Below are 18,377 nucleotides of genomic sequence, written 5' to 3'. Positions count from 1 at the left end.
GAAGAATACCACTAATCACAATGAAGTTTACCAGCAGCAAAGTGTCCCATGATATATGTTGTAATGAGCAGAAGAAAATGTGAATAGTATAATAAAAGACCAATGGATGATAAAGGGCCAGCTGAGAGCCCTTATAAGTAAGTATACATATACTTTTAGTAAACCTGAAGGCCTTGTCTAACATCAGACCTAAAAATGACAACAATGTGTGTGCCAGATACTGAAATGGTCTATAGTCATTTTTTACATTACATCATTCGTTTTGGTTTCTGTTGGAATGGACCCTTTCGGCAGGGTCACTTCAGGTTTTTGCCTTTCTTTGCTGAACCCATTTTTGCTGGCCTTAGGACTCTGGGCACTTTCCCCCTGCTAACTGGTAGTAAAAGTGATTGTGCTCTCTCCCTTGAACCCGGGCAAAATGTGTGCCGAACTGATTGGTCCCTTTAATTTACTTACAAGTGTCTAGTAAATGGTACGACATGTACCCCGGGCCTGTAATTGAAATGTTACTAGTGGGCCTCGACACTCCTTGTGCCATCCATTAAAGTAGTTCTGTAAAATATGTTTCAAGCATTCCACATCAGGCTGTAGTGCAGTTCTAAACTGCCATTTTGACCTTGCAAAATAACCCTTTTGCCAGGCCTAAACCTTCCCTTTTAATACTTGCAAGTTACCTTAAGGTAGGCCCTAAAGGCACACAGGACAGGGTGCATGGTATTTAAAGAGTAGTAAGTGTGTGTTTATGTTTTGCATGTCCCGGCAGTGTAAATGTTTTATTTTACTGTCATAGGGCAATCTCTCCCATAGACTAACAATGGGTTACCAAATTACCATTAATTATTATAACATCCATATCGGAACAGAGAGATAAATACTTCTTCCACTCATGAATTGCAATTTAAAATCCTCTTTAATAGTAAAGTCTGATTTTAAGCTACTATTTTGAGACTGTGACTGGCATTTTTCTTCCAAATCTAAATATGAACTGGCCCCATGATTATAAATGACCCTCCAGTGCTGTGGTGTGCCTTCCCTTCAGACATGGGGACAAAAGTTGGGATGACCATGGAGGAGTTGTGCTCTGCCCTGATTACTCTTAAAAGCAGCACACACAAAGGAACCTGATGCCAGGCCTGCTCTTTCCATGTCACCCTAGACAGTTTGGAGACAAACCCTGGGGCAGGGGAAGAACAGCCCAGAACCAGTTTGAAAGTAGGCCAGGGATTGACCCCAGACAATGGCTGGCACTGGGTATAAATGTGGCACTTTCACAACCTTTCATCAAAACATTCCTGGATCTGTAGAAGATTCAGAAGAATGCCTGCCCTACTGTCTGAAAAAGGAGGCGTGGACCTGCTTGTTTTGAACACAGGATCCACAGAAATGACTCCAAAGGTCAGTTGGCTGACCTATTTGGCCTACAGGGACATAACAAGCTTCTGAAGTCCTTCCCTGCAACTCCCACCTGACTGGCACCAACTGGCTCTGCTGGAATGAGACCTGATCCTCAAGACATGCTTCTCAGGTCCTGAACCTTGACTGGTGTCAGGGAAAGGGTTCCGGCACCCAGGATTTTTGGAGGCAAACGTCTGAGAATGGACAAGGTGGTCTGACTGCCTCAGCATGTGGATGAGGGTATACCCAGCTGAGCAGTTCAGTGATAGCCTGTACACAGTGATACCCATGCAGTGCCAACCGATCCTCCTCCCACCTTCACCTTAAAGACAAAGGCCTGAGACGGCATGGGCCCTTTCATGACCAGAGCAGCAATGGAGAGATCTAACCCCAGGCAGAGCTGGCGTAGTGCCACTACGAGGAGTTCCCCAGAGTTAAAAAAAACTCCTTGGAACTCCGCTCCACTCCCCTCCACCCTACATACAACAAGGGGTTTCCATGGACGAGGAAGGAGAGAGACCATGGCAAGGAGGAGGCAGCCACACCAGGTCAGTGCCTTTTTTTTATACTTAAATTAGGGAGAGTGTAGGGGCCGACTAACTCCGCTCCCCCAAGGAGTCTGAGTTTTGCCTGAACTCCACATTCTCAACGGAGTGCGGAGTAGGCAAAACTCCATAAACTCCACTGGCACAGCAGAGTTACCCGCCCTGGCTTAGTGGGATCCACTTCCTGAGCACCCGGAGTAAGAAGTGGCTGAAGGAGGTCCCTGAACAAACAAGGACCGCTAGTGTGTGTGGAATGCTTAGCCTCTGCTGGCCACAGCTGACCTGATGACTTTCTTAGGCAACAACAACATGCCTCTCATCTTCCTGCCAGACCCTCTTAGATATTCCCTATGGCTCCTGGAACCTGGGGGCTTCCCTTGCAGAGGTCAGCAAGGCCCATATGTGCAACTATCCTACCTCCACTAACTAATGCGTGGGTCTGATTGCTGGAAAACACCTCTGCTGTGAGGCCATAAACCTAGGACCTGGAAGCTTTCGGCTGGGTCCATCTCTTCTGATCTGGAGGCCCGAAAGGGGACTCTTCTCCGCTGTGTGCACAAGAGTGGCTCAGCCCTCACCATCTCTGAAGATTGTACTAAGCCACACTGGTGATAGCTGCCCGTACCCCGCAATATGCTACTGCAGCCCGTGGCCAAGGACAGCGGTTGACGGGCACCCTTCATAAACGGTGCCCTAGTACTCATCAGACCCCCTATCAATGGCCAGGGAGTATAACCACCAGCACTACTTGAGTGGGCTCTCTCATGACTATGGGGTAACCCACCTCCTAAATTCGTCATCCAGTTTGGGTTTGAAGGTGACCCACAAACTGTCATTTGCGGAGGTCTTATCTGGAGTGTCTTCGCACACGCCCGCCAGAACTCACTCCATTGCTGAAAGTACCTTAGCAGCTATTCTCAAAGAGGTTACTATCATGAACTCTAAACTAACTGCCCTTGACTACAACATCACAGACATGGCGGCTGACATAAAATCTGTAAGGATCGAACTGTCGCACATACACTTGCACCTTCACTCGAAGAAAAAGTGGGTGGATGACCTCAAAAGATTCTACAGTCCGCAGCCAGACTGGTGGACCGACATTCAGAGACTGTAGAGGAAAGTTTTATACTTGGAAGACCGCTTGTGGAGAGACAATATTCACCTGAATGGGGCACCAGAGGACATGGAAAAGGATGAGATGCTCAGATTCCTAAATAGCGTTTTACTTTCCTTGCTTTGGGAAACGTCCTCTAAACGAAGCCGGAATCCCACGGTGCTGTCACAGCACCTGCAATAGAACAAATGTGTCTTTAGCATGCGTTTGTTCAGCATGCAAGTCGTTATAACAACTTGCTTTAGTGGGCAAATTGGTAGAATGGTGTTGGATCTAAACTCTAACACCTTCCCTTCCGTTGCGCTGACTGGAGTTGGAATAGTAAATTAACTAATTCCAAAATCCAGCACCCCCTAAGGCAAGTCATTATAATGATTCACATGCAGAACATAAGTATACTAAAGACCCTTTTGTTCTAATGACTGTGCTGTGAAGGCACAGAATGATTCCGGCTTATGGAATACCATTATACATTCCCTTGCTTTACCTGACCTTTCATAGACCACTGAAGCTGAAAAAACGATTGACACATCAAGTCAATGTCCCAGAGCAACCATAGTGTGTCTTCTACACCACCAGCATATTAGAGCTATCTCGCAGGCAGCGATAATGAATGGAGGTCCATTTCAATATGAAGGGTCAGCAATACATGGTATGGTGGACTTCTCTCACAACACGGTGATCAAATGAAAAAAAACCTGTCCATTCACCCTCTTCTATGGAAGCAAGGGATCAAATTTGGGATATTGAGCCAGCAGTGATGATCATATCAGTACACAGCCGCACCTCAGAATTTGACAAGCTAGGACTGCTCTCTGCCTACTTGGACAACGTAGGAGATCCCATGGACTTGCACCCAGCCCACGACTCTCCCACCCCAGGCATCTGATGGCCCTTGCAACCACCAGCCTCACAACAGGAAATATACTACACCCAGTCATTGATCAACCCAGCACAGACGTTCTGACAGAGAGAGCCTGGGTTACCTGATAGACGCCTTATTCCAAGAACAGAACATAGACAAATCCAGGACCCTAGTGAAGGACCTTTCTGCTGCTCCTCCAGAGAACACACCTCTGCACATGAGTAGGTGTTTATAGTGCAGATAACCTTGGATCTGCTCCGAGCTGATTGACTGAGACAGATGGAACTGCACCTATCTATATCTTTTGAAATTAGTTCAAGGTTGGCCTATTTCTGCCACAGAAGAATCTGCCAGTGTTTTGCTCTTTTAGGATGCTGTTTTTTATTGCCTTTTCACACTATGCGGAGATTCTCCCTGCTTGCTGGCTGGCCCTATTCTTCTCTCTTCTAGGGGGGCAAGCTACTTATCCATTTGGGTGTGGGCTGGAAAGGAGACAAAGCGGCGGTTAGGAGCTACCACAAGATATGTCGTACACAAGACAGATGTTTATACCTTTCTCCCCATCACTTTTTGTCAATAGCTCCTGCTTGGACTGCCTCCAACAATTACCTCTGTTACTTCACTGGCTGACAGGGACCCTTGCCAACAGAATATCAGAGCTTGTACCCTCAGACTACTGTTCACAGGGTTCTAATGTACATGTTGGTACACATTACTGAAGATCACGCTTACCTCACCATCCTGTCCACCCACATTAGAAGGTAATATATTAATTCCATACCTGTTTGGAAGGATAGATACAATACTACAGGGTTTCCCTTGTTTGGTGACCATCCCGAGAAGGTGCCAATCAACTCCCTCACCTTGTACCTGGTACCGCTTCCAGACCCCTGACAATATCCTTCCCACCACACCAAGACCAACCTCTTTGTGCCTATCCAGCTTTGCCAAATGCAAAAAGAGTATCACTTATCTCCATCAACAGAAGATGCACTTTGAAATTCTACAGAAATTGCACATGCCCTCTAGCAAAATCGATAAGCTACAGAGGGACTGGGCAAGGATGGTGGTGAGGAGCAGTCATACTGCCCCTCTGGGCACTGAACCTTCCGACCCCTCAACCACCTCCCTACCACGTTGAAATTATGGGTTGACCATTCTGATACATGTATCTTTCCCCAACAGGTCCTTCTCCTGGGCAGGTGGCAACACCTTTTTTTTAATTTCATCAGTGGACCTGTTAGCCACACCCAGGGCACTGATGCCCAGCTGGATCGCCATTCAAATTCTTTGCTTCTGAGAGTCAGGGACATTCTGAGATGCATATCCAAAAAGCTGCTCATGATTGTTGTATTATTCTTCAATGAGGATGTCCCGCTCCCTCTCTGAAAATTTCAGCTTGTAGCAACGCTCCCTTGCTGCCTTCTCACTCTCCATGCTAGCCATTTTGGTTGCATGTTTCGAGCCTGCCTGCAGTGTTGGTAAATGTAAATGTATGTATACTTGTAAAGCACACCGTTACCCCATCACTCGGGGCATCCTGGTGCTGTATACTGCTGGGGAACCCGTCCTGGCTTTCCCTGTGAGAGGGCACCCCCAAGGTGAAGCCAGGCATCCCCGGCGCTGATTGGGCCATTGTGGAGATTAAGCAAGCTATTGCCCAGAGTTGCAGAGTGGGACCCATGGTTAGCGTAGGCACCTAGGCGAGAATTATCGAGTCCGCGGACACTGACCCAAGACCCTGCCGCGTCTGGAATTGAACCCTGGACCCGGGTCGACCTCTGCTTCAGGGTCTGCCACTTCTAACCAGTGAGCCACACTTCTCCATCTTGGTCTGTGCTGCTGCACCATATCATGTGCTCTGACTTCTGATCAGGATCCTCCAGGGAAAACACTTCTTGTTTTGAGATCCCTCCGCTGTCCCTGATAGTGTTTCTGCTATTTTTGAAACTTCTGTCACTATTTGCAACCGCAAATTGCTATTTGCTGGTGCGATATAGACCGGTTACTAACTCGCAAATTGTTAATAGCCATGTGAGTCATTTGTGACTCACAATTTAGTGGCCAGTTTTCTGTGTACATTAGATTTAGTGACTCGCAATTTGAGAGTTGCAATTGTGCACAAATTGTGAATAACTAATTCTAGCGGTCGTACATATGGCCCCTGGTCCCTGCATCCGACCCTTACTCCATCACAGTTGGCCTGAAATTGTGACTTTCACCTCATCCTGTGTGATCAGATATCTGCATATGGCACTTTGTGCTTTCTGGTGCTATTTTTGCCTTGTACTCTAAAAACTCATAACTCTGGTTCTACAGAGTGGATTTTTGTTGTTTTGATGTCATTTTATTTATTAAAACAAATCGTATTTTTCTAAGTTAAGTTTGGATTCGTCTTGTTTTGTGTTGTCACTTTATTACTTTTCGAGTGCTGCATGAAAACTTTACACATTGCCTCTTAGTTAAAACTGACTGCTTTTGTGACAAGCTACCAGAGGGTTAAGCATAGGGGTCAGTTAGTGACTTTTGTGGTTAACCATGAAAAGTATGGTATTTATTATTTGAGTGGGGCTTCCACATTTCTCAATTAATAAGCCAACTTTTTACAATTTCTTCCACCTTGGCAAAGGAAGTCAATCTCATCCTCCTGCCACTTATGGGGCAAAAGAAAGGAGGAACTGTCGCAATTGCTTTGCATTTGCAAAAAGCTGCTAGGGAAAGGTCTCGGCTGCTCAAACCTAATTTTAATCCGTTTACCGCGGCCGTTATTTCGGTGCAGTGCGGGCGTTCTGAGGAGTGGGCGGGGCCGGGTCGGCCGTTGGCCGTTCGCAGCACCAGCTAGGTAGTGCTCGCGACGGCCAACGGCCGATGGGAGCACAGAAGGGGTTAACTAAAGAGATTCACGCCCGTAGACAGGTAGTACTCTCCTGCTTAAAGCTTGGCGACCTGCAGTTAAACCACTGGCTAGTCAATTTTCTTGCGATGGTGGAAAATTAAATGGCACAAGCCAGTCTGCACACTGTTGCCCGTGCACCAGATGCCATAATGAAATTGACCAGCTGAAGCACAGCATCCTCCTTCCCCCATGTTCCTCTGATATCAGGTCCATATGCTTTGCTCTTATGGGCAAGCACTGACACTGAGGTTTATCTCAAATAGATGCACTGCACTTTGCACTTTATGAACTTGGACCACAAGTATCGTCCTTCTCAAGGACACTGCTGACACTGAGGATTGTCTTCTTCTCAGTAGAAGCGCTGCACTTTGCACATTCTGTATCATTCTCCCAGGTGATTAATGGCCCATCATCAGAAGGACAGTTGGAATACTGATATTACGGTACATCTGGCTCAAATAATTGCATTGTTTACACATATGCTCTTTTAGCAGACTGGTCAGTGTTTGGAATACAGCACAGGACAATATACGGAAACAGGATGTGGCATCACAAAGACCAGTTTTGGCCTGGACATTTGGCAAGTTTATGGTACACAGGGACCTAATGTGGGGAAATCATTTGCTGGAGATGGGTTCCCAACTAACCTACCTCATTTCTCAACAGGAAGAGACCTTGCCTCACAAGCAACCAGGATTGGTTCTCAAGGGCAGTTCCTTCATTTCAATAATGCCACCCCAGGTAATGGATTAAGAACTCCACAAACTGCCACTGGAGTTTTGCCATCCTGAAAGACCACCAGTAACAGAAAAACAATAGGATGTGTTGGAGAAAAGGCTGTTTTAGCTCTAAGATTGTTCATAGAATTGAACCAGGAGTTATCACCAGTCTCTGGCTACTGACTCTTTTAAGAAAAGCTGCCAGGCACCAACTCCTCAGAATACAACTAAATTTGAAAGAAGAACAGAAGAGGACAAACAATTTGTGTGTCCGCCCGGGTAATTACTTGTGCCTAGGATCCAGCTTCCCTTGTACCCAGTCTTTGGAAGTACTTATCAAGGATCTTCCCAGTTGGCCTCCTGTACCCTCAGGGAGATGACAGGCAAAGGATGGGCTTCCTAGAAGAAGAACCAGCAAACCAACTGGGACAGATCGTGATTTTTTTTCCCATTAGGGTCCCTCCCCTGGAACTCACTCCAAACTGAGCAAGGATCCTCTAAATCCTGCTCTCTGTTCAAGGCAGCACTTAAGACTCAATTTGATGATTCTTGAACCCCAACACATCCAAACAGGTCTCTCCTGATAAACTTCTTTCTATTTCCAGCAATCACTTTATGCTAATTTCCAGGTTACTTGATGCAAATATGTTATATACTCGACACTTAATCCTTACATTGTCATTGTCGCTGCTTAACTAGCCATGCATAAGTGTTTCACTATTGTTTGTTCATGTGTTCATGTAAACCAATGTAGTCTCATGTATCATATCAATTCTGTACACAAAATCCATGCTTGAAGTGCTACCAGACATTTTAAACACAAACACAAACTAAGACAGAATGAATTATTCCAATGTTGCAAGTTAAAGTTGAGATAGTGAAACTAAGGGTCAGTCCTGATGAAGACCATCAAAAGTGGAGAGAAATGACCACAAACTTAAAAAAACGACTTACTCACCTCTCGAGAATTGCACTTAGAATGCTTTACATTTTGTAAAAATGTTAATGTAGGAAATGATTTGTCGAAAGAAAAATGCATAATATTTAGAACACTTGTAAATTAAAATGTGAAAAAACAGTAACTTAATATATGTATATTAATGTGCGTTTCAGAGAATGTTTTTTGCACTAAACAGTAAACAACAATTTCTTAACGTGTATATTAACATGCCCGAAAGTCTTCCCACTTGGCTCTTGCTCACAGTTTAGCTTAGCATTAGTGTCATATTTCAGAAATGAGCTGACTGTAACATTGTGTTTCTTCAGCTCCTCACCCCATGTTGGATCATGTGTTAGAATACAATAAGCCTTTAAATTGTTTATGTAAAATGATGACTTAGAGACTTCATGAATTATGTTTCCGAATAGCATTGGTAGATGCTTTCATATTAATGTCTAGTTATTGTTTATGCTTCGAGTTCATAGAGCATCCTTTAGCTTAGGGAAGAGGGTCCTCATGAGAACCTTCCTTCATGTAACAAGTATTAAATACATTGTATCAATGAATGGCAAAAGGGGTACAGACTGTGGAAATCATAAGAAGGAGCATCATGTGACCGATGACACCACCTTGTGAACTATTAATATTGGATATCAACAGAGGACGCCTACTAAAAAAGTTATAAAAGTATAAATCCGTAATAATGAGTGTTCCTAGGTAGTTAGATAGAAATTCACAGATTTCTCCAACTTAGACTCAGACCCCTATTCCAGTGGTCTCGCTGCTGGATCTCTCTCCTTATTCTGAAATTCTTCTTTATGGAGAGTTGGTTTCTTTAGCTATTCCTCTAAGATGAGTACACTTGGATTCTTGGTGATTAATGCTACTGCAAATATCACATTCTTATTTATAGTTGTTACTGCAGCTGTAGGGAACTCGGCTGAGTTTCCAGAACTACACTTTATGTGGTATTTTTTTATGATTCGCTCTTTCTAGAGGAACTCTTGAAGGGTTCTATTTAGAATATATCCTTTAGTTAGTTTACGGGGTGTATTTATGGAACACAGTGTATAATTTTCTAATGCTGACTCTTAACAAATTCTATTTTATGTTTCTGTAAAGTACTAATCTGAATAAAGGGACCTAGGTACTCTATCCTTAAGACAAATAAAGGTGTTGAAACGTTCACAGCCTCTCATCATTGACTGTTTGCTTATTCTAAATGTCACTGATGTTTGAATTGATTTGAAAAGCTTTAATTTGTCTACGGTGGAAAAGGTCTATCGACCCCTCCAAAGCCACAAGGATTCTCTACGATTTGTAAGTGAGTGTAAATTATGATAGAACCATCCTGGTGAGTCCTTAGGCTCCCGCACAAGCACTTTTTAAAATATTAAAACATATTTCCTTTTTAAATTCTTTCAGTTATGGAATATTGATCCTACAGGATACAGTGGTATGAGTAAGATATTTTTCATCTCTTTACAAGTAAGAAGCACAGCACTGATGAAAAAAATACATATCAAGTGTTTTATCTCAAGAATGTCAATTAGATTCTTTACAGACCAGATGGTATTTGTGTTTGCATAGTCCTTTAACCTTTTGTAAAGTCAAAGGGGGCACCTAAACTTCACTGAACCAAGCCAGTTAGTGATTAATAAGCTGTCCCGTCACTAAATATTACACCAAACCTGATGATTGAGGTCGTGCATCATGTGACCATTTTCCTCAAATCAATGGCAGCAATTTATAGGACCAAAGTTTCCTACACCATTCCCCCAAAACCCCGGTTGAAGTCTTGCAGTTCACCAGATCAATTCCTACATTTCTAGCAAACATCCTGTACATTTATTGGCACCTTTGCTTAAGTGTTAAATCTAGGGTCGCTACCACTTCTATTTTAGCTTTCTTGATGGTGACACCTGAAACTCACCCAGGAAGTGTCAAAACATCAACAAATATTTCGGTTTTGGTCGAAATCCTTCAAATTGAGGAGTCAGCTGAACAGGGACTAGCAACAACTCATCTTCAGCTCATCATAAAAATAGAATGCCCCAAATTGCTTTTGCCCTACATTGCTACTCATTATCACACAAGCACCACACTGTCAACATTGTATCACCTTAATTGATTAATGTGTATATATGTTCTTCAAATTAAGCAGAGATAAATTAGCATCTGTGTTTTCAATGGTTTATTTGCTCTAATGACTAACTCGTGAAGGCCACAATTTATGTGGTTTCAATGCTTGACGGTATTAATAAGTTGATCCTGAAAGAACCAATGTTGCTGTCAAATTGAAGTAAGGCGATGAGAAGCTGACCCCTACCCATTGACTGCTGTCCTCAGTAGATGTATCATAAACCAGAGTTCATAAATAGTGGTCCATTCCATACATAGCAATGATCAATGATGAGACTCAATTGCTCAAGACACAATCAGAATGTTGATCAACGAAATGTTATGCACGCTTCACCCTGCAATATTTTACATTGATTACCGATTGTATAAAAGCATTTGCACGCAAATATGTGTATAATCAGCAGCATTGGTGACCTGTAAGAATCTACTAGTAATATGGGCAGCAGACATAAGCACAACAGGAACCGGTGATCACATCACATAGAATTTTATTCAAATTATCACTAGCCTGTATGTCTATCAACATACAGCTGAATGGAGAGCATGCTATGTGTGATTTGGTCTAATTTTTATTTTTCAATCTAGATATGTAATTTGGTAATAAAGTACAACATAGTCTATTACAAAAGTATTACATGTTATTGATCCACTCCTGTTCACACATTTTGTTATATATCCCATGCATCATCTTTCCTTTAATCCATAAATAAGTGTATTCTTGAAAATATAATTTTCTTTAAAAATTTACAATTTGTACAATAATTGTCAGCCAGAGTTTTAAATATCTAAAATACCAAGCATGAGTAGGGAAAGACCTGTACTAGTGGAGGTTTGGATAAAGCAACTGAAAGTAATCCCAAGAGCCATTAGGATAGCCTCTACTCATTGTTTCATCAATCTAAATAGAAACATTACCTTTCCCAAAAGAGTTTAAGGTATTTCATAATTGGAAGTGTTGTGGATGCTCAAGTCCTCACCTGTCCAGTGAGATGCAGCACAGATGTAGAATAGACGCGGTTGTCAGCAGGACATCAAGAGAGGTTCGGACCAGGCAGAACATTTCGCCGTAGACCCATTTCTCCTCAACCAGCTCGATGGCTGCAAAAGGCATCACCACCACAGACACCAGTAGGTCAGCGAATGCGAGTGACACTATGAAGTAGTTTGTCTTGATCCTCCTAGAAAACACATACAACACTTCAGGTCACATATGCATTGAGGCGGTGTCAGGATATTATTTCTGGGGATAGCCCTGCGATGAGAGTGAAGGAGAGATAGCTTTGTTTAATGGGAGTTGCTGGTAAATATATTTCAATAGTTGTGAGGCAGAGGCAATGGAAGTAATATTGTCTTTAGGGAAGAAAAGGTATTGGGATATTACAGTTGAAGATGCAGCAATTCCTGATCATCGCTTTGGTGAACACCTTGACCTAGATCCATACTGCCATGGAGGGAAAAGGAAGGCTGCAGAAACATGAAGAGGGTAGACTAGTGGTTCATCCTGTGTGGTTGATAAGTGACTGATGATGCCCGAAGTGGTTTTGTGGAAAACAAAAGAATGTGGGTGAGGGCTGGTTGATCTGAGATTGTAGCAGCACATAGATTGTTTTGTAATGTTAGAGTGAGTGTGTGTATGTATAGAGTTGCTTGTATGTTATAACCATAATTGAATTGTCAGAAGAGGGTGGCTGTAAAGCCAGGAAGTGGGCAAACACATTTTCCATCAAAATCATGCATAGGATACAGTGTATGGAGAGTAGATAAAGAAGGTAATACAATATTAAAACGTGGCAGTTGTGATTTTTAGACTGAATAGGTCGAAATCCCAATCGATTCTCAATATGACTGCCCACAAAACTCAATATAGAACCACAATGTTTTTCTATAGGAGGACAACATCTTATCACTTTGGTAATCAAAAATCCAGGCTTCTGTTATTTGTAGCTTTTGACTGTAGATTGATTAAGAACAAAAAGAAAGACTTTCCACAGGAACATTTGGATCAAAATTGATTACAGCTATAAATATTTGAAGCCTGGATCTAGAATGAACAGAGAGATAAGATGATGCCCTTCTATTAAAACACTGAAAATAGATAATAGTTAGCCTATAACACTGGAAAGTGCAGTAAAGGACTGTAAAGTTGCTTTCAGTCTCTGACCTGGGTATACTCATTGATAAGCATACATATAAATCTTAGATACTGAGTCCATATTGACCATGCTCTCTGTTTCTCTGACAACCATGCAACAACATTGGAAGTGTATCTAATAATGTCATGCTTTCAGTGGCAGCTCTGAAAGTGATCAGAAGATATAGGTCTAAATCGTGCTACAAACTGTAAAGGGAAGCAATCACTGGCACTCAATAAAAAGTCATCTTTATCTATACATTTAAGCATGTGTTGGTATTTGTATTGCACATCTGTAACCAGAGAGCAACAGAGCACTGAACAGGAGGCAGAAAGCCTTGCAAGACACATTCAGAGTGGGAGGTTATGGGGTAGAAAGGATGTGTCAGAGGTAGTGTCCTTGAAGTGGTGCATCTTCAGTTTGTGCCTGAATTGTAGAGAGCTTCAAGGTCCGGTTCATTACGAATAAGCAACTGCTCTGTGTGTTGATTGCAGAGACTAGCACCACTCATGAACACACATTCTAACTTGAACTCCATACTGTTGCAGGCTGAGTGAATGATCTGGGGTTTGAATGGATTTCTTGAACATGTTGGGGGTAGGCCTTGCTGTTTGAGAGTTGGTCAAACTGTGTATCATATAGCCATGCCTCATACAGTGGACTTGCCCTATGAAATGCCCTTAAACCTGTAGCTGTAAATGTCCACATGTGCCAAGGTAGACCCAAAGGGAAAGCTGTCATGCTATTATATTGTCAGACGTTATTCTGAGTCTTACAAATTCATGTGATAGATAAGCAGCCTAACCAATAATATACTGTAACAGACTGCAGGAGTCTATGAGCTGACTTTAGAAAATTTGCAAATTTCACCTTCCATCCTCAATGTGACTGCCTCTACAGGAACAGCCATGTTGGGCAAAATATTTCAGGACACAAATTCCACTGTGACCTTGCTGCATGCTGAAATTACCCAATATAATTGTGGGTACTGAGAATTGACTGGTAAGTGGGGTTAAATTTATCGCAGGCACATGTCAAGTGTTTCGGTTGTATTACAGGTTTTCCTCCATCCCCTCAGGCCCTCTTGAAAACAGTAACTGGCAAAGAAGGCCATGCATTATTTTAGAGGTGTGGACTTCATTTCCAAAAATGTCAACACAAACACATAGCACACTAAGGCTCCACTAATGGTCCTATCAACTTCTGCTGCTCTCTTGATAAAGTGGAGGAAAAGATAGATCTGAATTAAGCTGATATTCATGGGCAAGTACCAGTCCTAAACCTGTAATAAGAGGGTGTCATGGGTTGAAATCGCAAGTTGAGGATGTCTCATGATCCTGACAAGGGTAACTGGCTTCATACATACACACCAGCAGTGCATTATGCAACCCTCACAGTTCTGGGATCAAGGCATGCACCTCCTGTTCAGGGTACAGAGGTTTTTAGATTTGAGGCAGGTGAGCCAACAAATTTACAGGTAGAGCCGAAGTATGGATGAGGCAGGGATCTGACTTGACTCTAAAAGCTCATGCAAATGACTTGAAAATAATTGTCAGGTAAATCATGCAGCACACATTATGAAGAATACGAGGAAGTGTCTTCAAAATTCAAAAAAAGTGTATTTATTCAACATGCAGCAAGTGTTTCACCCTATTACATCAGATAATAGCGCTCCATTAAGAGACATTTATAAAAAGAAATAGCTCTTAAACATGAAATGGAAACATTTATGCCACCCTACCTTGCCAACAATCCTATTATCATTAGTGAACTAAGACATCAAGTCAGTTGTCATGTGCACTCTACTTGTGGCCTATATTCTTATTATACATTGAGCAACAAACAAAGGAGTTTTTTTGTGCAGCGCACTTACATATCTCACCTATTTCAAGTTGTTTGCATATTTAGTAATTAACAAAAAGGAAGCTTGGTGAAAAACAATGTTTGCCTAGGGCATTGGTGTAAGGCTAAATGATGGGGCTTCCTGCAGAATGTGATGAGGGAAACCTGAACCTCCTATATCTAACAAATATTTATTGGCCATGGGCCGAGTTGGGCCTCTTGAATGGTTGGGAGGGCTCCCTGAATGGGGTGGAGGCAGCCCTCTGCCCACAGTGCTGCAGGGATCTGCGTTAAACCCAGGCGTGGTGTCGACGCACTGGACGCTGACCTGTGGAGGGGGCGCCGACCTCATGGGAGGGGGGATTATTTGGCAATAGCAAACACAATAAGATGATGGACGGAGTGCTGAAACTTTTCAGACACTCACCCCCAGTCACAGATCTGGGTTTAATCCATCATCATTCTTCTGCTCACCAAGGCACCCCACTTTGGACCCAGCCATATGCAAATCAGTCTTGACCCTGTGCCTCATGGGAACAGTCGAGCCCGAACTGCCAGGCCAGGTCCTCCCTGGACCAGAATCAAGCATCCTGGGACCGGATTCAGAGTTTCACTCCTCATCAACCAGGCTAGCTTGAATCCAGTGGCAAAGTGAAGAAGGGACGCATGGCTGGGCATACCCTGGCCACTGAGGGCGGGCACAGCAAACACAATAATATGATGGATGGAGTGTGTCACGAGGGCGGCCAGTCCGAAACCCTGGAGAGCCCTGGAGAGAAACAAGATAAATGCTAGAACTATACCGGCAGCACCGCTTTCCCCACAGCAACCCAAAAACTGAAACCCGGCGCAAACAACACTCTTCCGACCGCAGGAGGAAGCAGGGCCTTGTTTCTTCAACTGGGCCGAGTTTGTGGAAGGCCCGCCCAGTGGGACGTCACTGGGTCAGAGGCCCCAAAACCCGGAAGGAAGGAGAAGGAGGTGTGTCCGACACTTGGAGAAGAACGCGAGAGTGGAGGAGTTGCCGAGCGAGACAAGGAAGGACCGCTGAAAGAGGAAACCAGCAGAGATGAGTCCCTTCAACGTGCGGCAGAGCCAGGAGGCCAACGATTCAACGTATCGCCAAGCCACAAGTCAGGAGACGCGTGGCTCTACCAGGTACGGGCGCGAGTCTCTTGGTGGACAGGGAGGAAGGGTTTTAAACTCCCGTAATTACATCGGCAAAACCCAATCACCCCCTCTCCCTGAGCACTATCCACACAGGGCAATCATTTACCTTTTGTTTGGTCTTTTTTATATTGCGCACCGTGTGACTCCTCACTACCCTTCCATATCACTGATTGAGGCAAGACCTCCGACTGAATCCAAGTCTTTTTTTGTTTTTTTTACTTGCATACCGGACCGGCGACTGCCCCGGGAGCACCCTGGAGTGGAGGAAGAAAGGAAAGCCCTTTCTGAGAGGACGACTATCTCCCGACAAAGACCCTGAAACAACCTTACCATATTATAAACTCAGTCCCCAACGAAAGAAACTGTTAAAGCCAAGAAAGGCATTACCTGTGTCAGTGAGTTACTCTAACCCGGTAACAGAGTGCCAAAACTTTTTAGACACTCACCCCTAGTCACAGATTTGGATATAATCCATCATCATTCTTCTGCTCACTAAGCCACCCCAGTTTGGACCCAGTCATATGCAAATCAGTCTTGACCCTGTGCCTCAAGGGAACAGTCCAGCCCGAACTGCCAGGCCAGGTCTGGACTGTTCCCATGAGGCACAGGGTCAAGACTGATTTGCACATAGCTGGTTCTGAACTGAGGTGGCGAAGTGAACTAAAAAATGATGATGGATTCAACCCAGATCTGTGACTGGGGGTGAGTGTCTGAAAAGTTTCAGCGCTCCGTCCATCATCTCCTTGTGTTTGCTTGTTTAGCAATAACTTATTGGAGAGATGAGCGGCCCTTATGCCTGGTGAGAGAGAGAGAATCGAGGAGGCTGTCATGGCGTGTGGGGGCGCCAAAAATGATTCTCACACCCGGCGCCTCCAGCACTAAAGCCGGCCCTGGTGGCATGTGCAGGTAAGAGTGATGGGGGGGAGTCGACAGATGGCGAAGAGGGAAACGCAAATGTAAAAAAAACGAAAACCACTTTTTTTTATTGACATTTTTCTCGTTGTTGTCTGTCGACTCCCACCTACCCCCCACATCAATGCTCTTACCTGCATGGGCTACGCCTGGTTACAACCCTGTCTAGGATTATGCAATTTGGTTCAGAGTCAAAGCTGGGATCAATCCCAGGTTTTCTAGTTTCCTGAGCAATTCAACCACTAGATGGATGTCCCTTTTACACTCGTTTGTGTTTTTTACATCAATGAATAGGCAATGGATGTAGGATTCCAAAGGGTACTGCAACATCTCCAGAATAACCATGTTGGAGTTCAGTCGGTGACTGAGCAATAAAAAAGCCTTTACATTTTGTTTTCACAATATCACATTTGCTTTGAGGTCAAAGACAGAGTCATATGTGAGGATATGTCTTTGTCAAATTGCTCTTTATTCTGTCAAAATGAGATTGGTTGGGGAGGAGCTTCGCACGTATCCAAGATGGACGCGTGAGCACAGGGCTCCCGAAACCCTTTCCGCCTCCTGCATCCATCCTGCAACGTATCCTGATTTGGACGACGGGTACTTTTAGTTGATGCCCTGCTGACACGAAAGTCTTTTTCAAAATTCGATTTGGCCGCCGAGAACCGGACTTACTGCACTTTGAAATTTGCGGCCTACACCGAAGACCAACCACAGACTTGAGTCCCCGAGGTACCCAGGTGGCAATTGAACAACAACGGCTGATGCGACACGTCCACTGCCCCTGTGGTACTTTCGGTTTCGCTTTTGGTCATTGTTGATGGCGATTTGCTGCCGGTCGACACATCTGACCTGATTCTTGCTGCCAGCCCTACGCTTGTCCTCTACCCTCGTCCCTTCAGCTCTCCAAGTCTGCTGCGCAGGGAACCATTCTGACTAGATCCCAAAGGTTCCGTCAGAGCTCGTCGCGCATCATGGCGGGCAAGGCGGATACCGAGAAGCGTGCAACCAGAGGCACATATCGAGGGGGGGTTGCCCAATCCCATACCACAGATAGCTTTACCCGCCCGAAAGGATCCCCTGGCGGAGCGAGTAAGGTCCTCGAGGAGACTGGAGATATCTCTCCTGCAACTGAGGAGCCGACATTGAAGGACGTTATGGGCGCCATCGCAAGTGTTCAGACATCTATGGGCAAGCAATACAAAACTCTGGCTGCTAAGATAGACACGGTGGCGATCGAAGTCAACCTTATCAGGGCGGACTTGGGGAAAACCAACGAGTGAGTCAAGTGCCTGGACATCAAGACCGCAAGCCTTACTACGGATCTCTCGGATCTCCAGACAGAAGTCTGCAATATCCGGACCTCTAATGACTTGTTTGCCTGTCGGCTGGATGATTTTGAGAGCCGGGCCAGACGCAACAACTTCCGCATTGTAGGTGTTACAGAGAATTCCGCAGACTTATCTACAGATCTTTTGGTGGAGGACCTTGTTCTGAATCACTTGGCACCAAAGGGCCTCAGTAACTTTTTCCCCGGCGGGAAGCCCAAACTGGGAGCCGCCCCGGGGCCTATAATAGCCAGGATTTTTAATTTCCGGGACATAGACGCTATCCTCCAGGCATCGCGCACCAATGGTCCCACCAAATTTGAAAATGCGTTGATCAGCTTCTACCCGGACTTTACACAAGCGGTGCAGAAACA

At 44.3% G+C, this 18,377-nt stretch overlaps 1 protein-coding gene across 2 annotated transcripts in view; it reads right to left on the bottom strand.

Moving 5' to 3' along the window:
• The window catches only part of HTR4 (5-hydroxytryptamine receptor 4), a 1,457,781-nt gene that overhangs the window by 786,888 nt on the left and 652,516 nt on the right, over window positions 1–18,377 (bottom strand). For both annotated transcript variants that reach the window (XM_086931613.1, XM_086931612.1), the window contains exon 4: window positions 11,597–11,797. In XM_086931613.1, the coding sequence (XP_086787739.1) occupies window positions 11,597–11,797 (201 nt within the window). The remainder of the gene's footprint in view (window positions 1–11,596; window positions 11,798–18,377) is intronic.

Source organism: Lissotriton vulgaris, chromosome 7 (assembly GCF_964263255.1).
Source record: "Lissotriton vulgaris chromosome 7, aLisVul1.2, whole genome shotgun sequence".
NCBI classification, from domain to species: domain Eukaryota; kingdom Metazoa; phylum Chordata; class Amphibia; order Caudata; family Salamandridae; genus Lissotriton; species Lissotriton vulgaris.
The sequence above is the reverse complement of the archived record's forward strand: the minus strand, read 5'-3'. Positions and strand labels throughout refer to the sequence as shown.